We start from the raw sequence: 10,093 nt of genomic DNA on the forward strand, positions 1-10,093 counted from the left end.
AAGCAATGACAACAGTCTTCTCCTGAACAGCAACACCAAGGAGGTGGTAAAGAGTTCACCAGACCTAAAAACAAAACAAAACAATGCAGGACAGTCTGCAAAGATGTTGAGTCAGTCAGACATCGTGCAGAGCAGATGAGGAAGAAGTTGTAATCTAAAATGGAGAACAATAAATACAGCCACCTAAGCATCCTCACAGTACAAGATGAACTGCAGTGAGAGGGTCATCTTACTGCACTGCAGGACTCAGAGGTTCAGGAGGGTCTTTATCCCCATTGCCATGAGGCTTTTTAAAAGAAACTACTCACATGTTCTTCTCACATTTATTTCTTTTACTCTAATAAACACTGGTAGTAATCATATGAATTCTGAGCTAAATGGACTTGCCCTGATAGGCTTCAGCCAGCCCAGAAGCTAATACACCACAACACTTAGGGAAACTGAAACTGACTGTTATTAATGTTTTCAAACTGTTTAAGAAAAACATATATAATCTTTCAGCCTTCTAGAAAACACACATAAAAACAGTATTATATGATGTTGAACATACAGATAGGCAGTTGTTGGCCTACAGGAGTGTTCTTTATCGAAGGTTTTAAGTGCTTAAAAAGTCTGTTAAGCTCTGTACAGAGCATGCAATGTAACTGTACATTAGAGAGTGTTTTATAAACCATGTCTTCTGTTTCATTTAATAAACATGAGACTGCTTTATGCATTTTCAGCTATTTATTAGATTTTATCAGATTAAAAAACACTTAGCATAAGAATGCAGTTGAAACTATAACTTTTAAATATTGTTTAAATGAATGAACATAGCAACTTGAACATTTTAAAAAATACAAACAAAACAAATGAACTATATTTATATATATAGATCTATATATATATATACATATCTATATCTATATATATATCTATATATATCTATATCTATATATATTTATTCTGTTTTTTTATGTGTACTATTTGTTTTCCTTTGATTTTTACAGTAAAAGTGATCCTGTGCTTCTCAAACTCCTCCTCGTAGGGCTTCCACATCTCCTCTTCAATGAAGAGGGTTTCTCCAGTTAGAAGGAGAACTTGCAGCTGGGTGGACTGCAGTGCACTGCACTGCTCTGCAGTGTCCACACCAACTACAGTTACTTGAGTACGTTCATCTTCCTTTGTCTGTCAATACACAAAAAGCATATATTTAATATGGTAATCACATCTTGATGCATGCTCAATGATCCATGTAAGTAAATCCCAAAAGGATGATTCTGTTCATCTGGACGTAGCATTTTCAAGTGGGAGAAATGTTTTGTCACTCATCCAGGTGACTTCTTCAGTCTGTTTTACCCAATCTTTTAAACAGTACATTGCATAATGACTGAAACTAGCCCACTGAAGAAGCAATAGGCTGGGAGGTCAGTTAATTGGTCAGTAATATACAAATTGTCACGGGCACTGATCAAAGACCACAGAAACCTGCAGTCCGCTGAGACTGAAGAAGTCACTTGGATGAGTGATGAAACATTTCTCCCACTTGAAAATGCTACGTCCAGATGAACAGAGTCAATCTTTTGGACCACCTATAATTCTAAACATTTTGGCAAATGACATTGCTATTACATGTTGGTACAAACATATGGCTTCTTCATACCTCAGTCTTTGTATGGGAAGTTGACTGGAGCTGTACTCCATAGGCGGAGCGGTGCACTTTCACATGGGAGATCTTTACCTGATCTCCCACACGAACGTCAACAATTGACGCCTCCCTCCACAAGGAGACAGTCATGGTATGTCCATCCTGAAATCACAAAAATGACAGAATGAAACATTTATTCATTAACTAATGGAAATCTCAAATGTGCCTATTTTCACCATTTTCAATATTACACTTTAGTTGCACCATTACCTGTTTTAGCTGGAGAGTGCGTATTGGCACCAGTTGTTTGCCTGAGCAAACTGTCCTCACTGCCGAACACTGAAAATTCAATTAAAATATAATGTCAGTTATAGTGATTGCATAAATCTGTGTGTGTACATCTAGGTGCTACTTTCTTGACTTACTACATCTATTATTTTATTATTGTTGTTAATGATAAATCTACAACCATTTACAAAATAATAGTGGTTGATCTTGTTCTCACCATTTTGTGTTTGTTTGACAAGAACAATAAAATTATTATTTTTACTTTTAAAGACAAAAAAGTAATGGTTTCTTTGAAAACCTGAAGCAATATCAATTCTGATGGAACCACAAATATTTACCTCCACAACCTCCCCTTCCACTGTCATGAGCCCTCCAGATGTTGGGCTCATCTTTAGTGGTGTTACTGGGGAAGGTGGATTAAGCAGCTCCTCCGCCTTAATGATGAGGGCCTCCGAGACTGCCAGGGCAGGAGCTTTAAAGAACTGTGTCCTTGCAGTGATATTGATGAGATAAGGGGGAGCTTGGCCCCTCAGCTCATGTCCCCTCATCATGTAGGACATGTCCTGTTTTACTTTGGAGGAGAACTCTTCAAACAAGGTGATCTTCAGCACTGTTTCACCGTCTGTGATTGCTGCCACTTTATTTTTTTTTGTTGACAGTGCTTTGACCTCTCCATCCTCAGTAACCCAGCTGATCACCTGATAAATACATAAATAAAGAAATGTATTTCTATGATCTTACTCCATAGTCACGTTCATACATGTGAAAGTCTACATCATATGATTGTTGGGTTTTTCTCTGTATTTATTATTGTACGATCTACTGTACAATATAAAGCGCCTTAAAGCGACTGTTGTGATTTGATGCTATATAAATAAAATTGAATTGAATCACCTTTAGCTGGTCACAACATTTCAACACCCGGATATGAATGGGTGGGGGCCGGAAATACGGCGTCTCAGGCCGGTTGTCAGTCAGTTTCCTTAAGGCCATTCTGAAAAAAAAAAAAAGCAAAATAAACACATTAACAGGTTCATACATTTCTGCTGGATCCAGTTCTGACAGAATACAGTAACACCTGTTGCTTTCATGTCATCTCTTCACATTTTGATATAAAACAAACACATCATGAACTTCCTCAACCCTACGTGTGTTTCTGAGGTTCCTGCTTGATATTTACATACCTGAAAACATTTCAATATTTTTGTAAAAACACAAATTATCTTTACAAAATGTTGGTCTGAAAATTAATTAAACGCTTATGAGCCTTCATAAAATACATACAAATATTACAGCACATGTAAGTCTATCCAATTCACTCTGGATGGAACGCAGAAAAAAAATCACAATTTTCTTTTCCCCACTTAAAATTGTTTTCAGATAATAATTAAAATAATTATTAATTAAAATAATACTTGAAAATAGGTTACAGTGGACAATAGAAAACAATGAATCATCATAGGAAGATTATCTGAAAAAGGATTCATGCTCCTGAAGTGAAAAACAGCAACATTACAGACATCTTAAAGATTGCCTGCCTGCCCTTCCCCCTCCCCCAACACACACAGGCCAGGTGCACACACACAAACAAAAACATAGTGCGCCTGCTTGGTCTCTGTGGCTTTAGTTCATATTGGCTCCCCTTTTTAATCATTTGAGCCAATAAAATTATAGAATTACTGTCCCTGCTTTTTGGTCAGTCCCGCCCTCCTTAACTGGGCAGAAAATGGCAATTTTATGACCAGAAACAGCAAAGTTGGGAGACGGTTGCCAGGGCAGAGTGCCAGCCTTAAGCAATTCTTTCCTACTAACAGCCCAAACGTAACGTCTTAAAGTTTATAAAACTGTTATAGATCTGGAAGATTTGTCTGATTCTGTAAGATCTTAATATTTCATAAAAAAATAGATGCCATTTTCATGAATACATTCAGATAGTTTTTTCAATTAAATATCCCTGAAACAATAAGTTCATCAAACTATGACACCTACAAATACATTGCTATCAATACTAAATGTGAATTTATCAAAAGTAATTTTTTTTCTTCGAGAGAAAAATGGAGATACACATATCGTTAGCTTCATAGCATAAGTGCCTAAGTCATTGACTTAGGCAATTATGCTATGAAGCTAACGATATATAAAACATTCATAGGCCGATAGAAAAGTCAGACCAAATTTTAGGGGTACTTTGACGGTCTTTATATTCACAGGAACTTAAATGGCTAGATTTTTTATCTTTCACTACATTATAATGTGTTATACATGGTATAAAGGCACTAAAAAACGGTTTCAATATCAATACTTACGTTTTATGAAGTTCTTAATAGAGCACAAAGTAGAAGAGCTGTGACTGTGTCTGTAAGTTTCTTCAGAAAGACCGGGAAAGGGACCGCTGGTCTTTGATGTTACAAATTGTGATGCAATCTGTTGCCATCGGCCTGATTGGCTAACTATGATTGTTGTTTTTCCCAATTGTACTGCCTTGTGTTGATTTTGTCCCTTTACTTTAGGGCGGTTTTTGTTGGTGATCAGACCCGATTCTTGTCTAATTTGAATTATGAAATTATCAGTACTATTTTATAAGTCTCAAACTTACAATTTAAAACGTATAAAATTACTGGTCTTTTTTATTTTTTATGTAGTTAATGTATTATGTAGTTTTTTTAAAGTTCGACTGCTAAAGCCCTGCATGTATTTTTTTAGATGAGCTTTTATTTTGAAAGTGGCGATCTCTTTTCCTGGTGTCATGGAAGCACGCCTAACAGATCCACGTTACTGCTAGTCCCCGGGACAGAGTGCGGGAAATCAATGCGGTTCGAATACGTTCATAGACGCAGGAGTGCTAATTCCCTCCAGATTTCGTCCGAAGGCGCAGGTTTCAAGGCTGCACACGGTGACTGAGCATCCTAACATTTCAAAATTCAAAGGGTCAAGCTTCAAGGTTTTACTTCAAAAAGGTAAGCTAAACTTGGTCAACACATGACAGGAAAAGGTAAATGTATTAGCTATGTTAAATATAAGTGCCTAATCGTGATAGCTTGCTGTAGGGTAAAACACTTAAGGTCAGAAATCTTTACAGTTGTGTTCATTGTAAAGCTGTTGTTTAGGGTATGTTTAAAATAATGTATTATGTAGTTGCACCACCACAGTTATGAAACTCAGAAATGTAATGATGTAAAAGCTATAGTATGGTTGGGGTTTTGGCTTGGTGAGCTTACAGCCTCCTTAAAATCTGTCAGAATTATGTACAGACAGACTGTTTAATTCATATAACCATTTAATTCAACAAATATATGAAGAAATATGTCAAAGTTAGTATGACTTTAAATTTATCATTGTAAACGACCACGGCAGACCCAGTGGCATTTTGATATTTTTTTATTAATCCCTACATGGTTGCTGTACATTCGCACTCAGAGCTGCAGCTCTCCTGCTGCCAGCTCAACATAACACCAACAACCCAACCACAGGACCCAGTACAATATTTAATTCGGCGGGGCGTGATTGCGGATGCCGTACAGGTGTGTCCGCCTCCTCTGCACGGCACCGCAGGCTACGCCTCGCCACATACCCCCATCGCCTGACTGAGGCCGGGGAACCATCCGGCCGAACGTACTCCCCCCACCGCAGGCGGAAGGTCGGCCGCGTGGCAGGTGAACGCGGCGCGGTCGGCACGGTCGTGCGCCCCGGCTCGCAGGCGGCTGGGCAGATGTCCGGCAGGCACCGGCCTCTGGTGGAGGTGAGGCCGCTCTGCTCACCCCGCCAACCTCGGGCTTCGGTGCCGCGGACTCCCCTAGCACGGGCACCACCGACTTATCCCGCGGCTTCTCCGCCCCTCCCGGTGGGAGCAGCTGCCTCCGCCGCTGCCTCTCCCGGCTGGAGCGGGTCCTCGGGCACCGCCTCCGCCGCTGTCTCTCTCGGCTGGAGCGGCTCCTCGGGCGCCGCCTCCGCCGCTGTCTCTCCCGGCTGGAGCGACTCCTCGGGTGCCGCCTCCGCTGCTATCTCTCCCGGTTGGAGCGACTCCTCGGGTGCCGCTTCAGTCTCTCCCGGCTGGAGCGGCTCCTCGGGCGCCGCCTCCACCGCTGCCGGCTCCGCCGCCTTCTTCCGGGGCGCAGGAACAGGCACCGGTCCCTGCCGAGCCCCAGCGGCTCCCACGCGAGGTGTGGGGACAGGCGTATATACATGTGTGTGTATGTGTATGTGTATATATATATATATGTGTATATATATATGTGTATATATATGTGTGTGTGTGTGTATATATATATATATATATATGTGTATATATATATATATATATATATATATATATATATAATTTAGAAGTAAAGGCTTTAAAACCAAGTAATTGCTGAAAGTACAAACATCACTAATGTCACATAACTTTGCCGACATGTGGCCAACAGTAATGTTTTAATGTTCTTCATTAAACATTCGCACAAAAATCAGTGACGTTATATTCATTGACAGTTCACTCTTCGGCCGCTGCCTTTTGCCATATTTTGCTGCAAAATTATCTACACCCACTGCCGCGCTATGAATTGTGGGATATATGGGACCACAAAGCGTGCACCGGACCACGCTTGATATTTGGGGAAATCGACGGCGCATTTGGAGTATGCATTTGAAGTACACTTGGAATTGGGACAGCCGTTGTCCCGTGGCGGTGACGTAATCACACTCAAAGTGTGCGGTCTCTTAATTGGGACACAGCCATAGTGTGTGTGTTCACCTCTGTTTTCGTTAGATTGTCTGCGTTACTTCTACGTTCTCTGCTATCTATCAGCCCCTGTGTTTTCTCTGCTGGACATCCCCTCTGAGTTTCCACGTCTCAGGTTTTCTAATGATGTTTCAGGTATAGCTTTCCCAGCTTAGGTTTTGTTTTTTCTTTTTTGTCTCTTTCTCCTAATGCCACACACTTTGCCTCAGTAACTGTAACATTCAGATGACTACTATCCAATTATTTCTCTGATGGTTATGCAAGAAGAGCCTAATAAACTTAAAGCCAGAAGACCGTAAAGCAGAGGTATAACTGTATGAGCTACAAAGTTTAAATGTTTTATCACAATCATAGTGTGCAGCTCACAAACAGCTGATTGTTTTAGTGTTTTCTCTGAAATATCAGATGTAACTAGTGATGTCACAATGAAAATGAAATAATATTGAACAGTATAGAATCAGACATGTTAGAATTTGCTTAAAATTCTACTTGTTTTATTTTTAAAAATTGTGCAACATTTTGTTTTTCAGATGTTTTTGCTGAATTGATCAAGACTGACTGTAAGAGTGTAAACATCGAGTAACTATGATGTTCGAGCCCTCTCAAGAACAGGTAAATAGTCATTTAGAGATTAAATTTGTCCCAGTTACTTTGCTCTACTCTGTCTGTAAAGCTTCACTTTTGTCACACTTCCTGCCTCCAAGAAGCTGAAGTAGAAGTAGAACTCTGCACCAGAACCTTTTTGTGACTTTTGTGACATTTCTGTCAATGGTGTAATTGTTGGTCTTTTGTGAATTCTAAGTAGGTGATTACTGAAAGGCAAGAGAGAAACCGAAGGCATCAGGTGACCTGTGATATGTCAGAGCTACAGAGAGGAATATTTGTGACAAGTATCCAACATTTGGGGAAAAATAGTTTCAAAGATGCATATTAAACAGGCAAGCTTTCATATTTAGAGGACAAAAACTATTACTTACTTTTAATCATTATTATGTGGTTAAGTACTGGACTGTGTGCTTTTGAGGCCAAGTCACACAGGGTTTCTTAGCTTAGACTGATGAGTATTTGAAATGTCAGCAATTCTTGATTGTAACACCTTTTATTGTAGTTTTAACACTGATGAATCAGCTTTCATAAATGAAGCAAATGTTTCATTTATCTATATTAATACCGTAAGTAATGCTTAGTAGAATCATCTTTGCTGAATCCAATGGTGAAACATGGAGAATTTTTCCTCTACTCTGAGTAGAGCTAGATTTGGTTAAAAATGACAAAAATAAGTATGGCATTTGACAAAATACTAAAGGTTTTTTGCTTTGCTTTTTGGAATGTTTGTAAGTTGTGCATTGATAACTTCCCTTTTTAACCAGTGTCAAACAATGACTGGGTGACCAGTGTTGTCATCATCAGGGCAGGCCAGCACAGCAGGAAAAGTGAAATGGCCAGGCTGAGAGTTACAGTGTGATGCAAAAGTTTGGGCAACCTTGTTAATAGTCATTATTTTCCTGTATAAATTGTTGGTTGTTACAATGAAAAATGTCAGTTAAATATATCATATAGGAGACACACACAGTGATATTTGAGAAGTGAAATGCAGTGTATTGGATTTACAGAAAGTGTGCAATATTTTTTTTTTTAGACAAAATCAGGCCGGTGCATAAATTTGGGCACCACAAAAAAAGACATGAAATCAATATTTAGTAGATTCACCCTTTGCAGAAATTACAGCCTCTAAACACTTCCTGTAGGTTCCAATGAGAGTCTGGATTGTGGTTGAAGGTATTTTGGACCACTCCTCTTTACAAAACATCTCTAGTTCATTCAGGTTTGATGGCTTCCAAGCATGGACAGTCACACCACAGATTTTCAATAATATTCAGGTCTGGGGACTGAGACGTTGTACTTGTTCCTCTGCATGAAAGCCTTAGTGGATTTTGAGCAGTGTTTCGGGTCGTTGTCTTGTTGAAAGATCCAGCCTCAGCGCAGCTTCAGCTTTGTCACTGATTCCTGGACATTGGTCTCCAGAATCTGGTGATACTGAGTGGAATCCATGTGTCCCTGCACTGGCCACACAGCCCCACAGCATGATGGAGCCACCACCATATTTTACTGCAGGTAGCAGGTGTTTTTCTTGGAATACTGTATTCTTTTTCCTTGATGCACTACGCCCCTTGTTATGCCCAAATAACTCAGTTTTAGTTTCATCAGTCCACAGCACCTTATTCCAGAATGAAGCTGGTTTGTCCAAATGTGCTTTAGCAAACCTCAAGCGGCTCTGTTTGTGCTGTGGGTGGAGAAAGGCTTCCTCTGCATCACTCTCGCATACAGCATCTGCTCGTGTAAAGTGCGCCGAATGGTTGAACGATGCACAGTGACTCCATCTGCTGCAAGATGATGTTGTAGGTCTTTGGTGCTGGTCTGTGGATCGACTCTGAATGTTCTGACCATTCGTCGCTTCTGTCTATCCGAGATTTTTCTTGGTCTGCCACTTCCAGCCTTAACTTGAACTGAGCCTGTGGTCTTCCATTTTCTCAATATGTTCCTAACTGTGGAAACCGACAGCTTAAATCTCTGAGATAGCTTTGTGTGTCCTCCCCCTAATTCATGATGGTGAACAATCTTTGTCTTCAGGTCATTTGAGAGTTGTTTTGAGCCGCTATGTTGCTACTCTCCAGAGAAAATTAAAATAGGAGGGAAACTTACAGTAGACCCCCTTAAATACTCTTTCTCATTATTGGATTCACCTGTGTATGTAGGTCAGGGGTCACTGAGATTACCGAGCCAATTTGAGTTCCAACAATTAGTTCTAAAGGTTTTGGAATCAATAAAATGACAACAGTGCCCAATTTTATGCACCTGCCTGATTTTGTTTAAACAATTATCACACACTTTCTGGTCATTTCACTTTTCAAATATCACTGTGTGTGTCTCCTATATGATATATTTAACTGACATTTTTTATCATAACAATCAATCATTTATACAGGAAAATAATGACTATTAACAATTTTGCCCAAACTTTTGCATCACACTGTAAGTTAGGCATCGGCTGGGTGTTCAGTTCTCACCTGTTCCTGTTTAGGGAGAGACATCAAGCCTCTTAGGGTAAGAAAGAACAGTAGAGAACTCAGCGATTATGACAAGTCCCCTTATTACCACTGTTTGTCTCACAACCAATACCATTTTTTTCCTGAAGCCTAAAGCTTACCATATTGTTTTAATTAAACCTGCAGCAATGTGCTTTTTTTCTTAACAAAATGGCACATAAGAAAAAGGTTTAATTTTGACACTTAAATTTATTCCCAGAAATAACTTTTAATACTCAGGTAAATTTAATATCAGTTATTTGTACTCAAATGCTATTTATTAAAATTATTTATACTTGTATTAGAATGTTACTGTGATAAAGGTATCCTTTTAGGTACTGTACTCTGTAGGACACTAAGAAAGGACAGTGA

General features: G+C 39.5%; 1 protein-coding gene across 1 annotated transcript; it reads right to left on the reverse strand.

Annotated features, from left to right (window-relative positions):
* Positions 1 to 55: 55 nt before the first annotated feature.
* Positions 56 to 6,075, reverse strand: LOC146686080 (uncharacterized). Its single transcript, XM_085440969.1, has 7 exons — positions 5,487 to 6,075; positions 2,810 to 2,909; positions 2,254 to 2,613; positions 1,898 to 1,966; positions 1,643 to 1,789; positions 964 to 1,167; positions 56 to 64 (listed from the first exon to the last, which is right to left on the reverse strand). The coding sequence occupies exons 2-7, from the start codon at positions 2,906 to 2,908 to the stop codon at positions 56 to 58; spliced, it is 888 nt and encodes a 295-aa protein (XP_085297095.1). The 5' UTR covers position 2,909; positions 5,487 to 6,075.
* Between the last annotated feature and the right edge of the window lie 4,018 nt (positions 6,076 to 10,093).

This window comes from Copadichromis virginalis, linkage group LG19, assembly GCF_057382275.1.
Source record: "Copadichromis virginalis isolate Kocher_CV1m ecotype Utaka linkage group LG19, C_Virginalis_male_GT1.1, whole genome shotgun sequence".
In the NCBI taxonomy this organism is placed as follows: Eukaryota; Metazoa; Chordata; class Actinopteri; order Cichliformes; family Cichlidae; genus Copadichromis; species Copadichromis virginalis.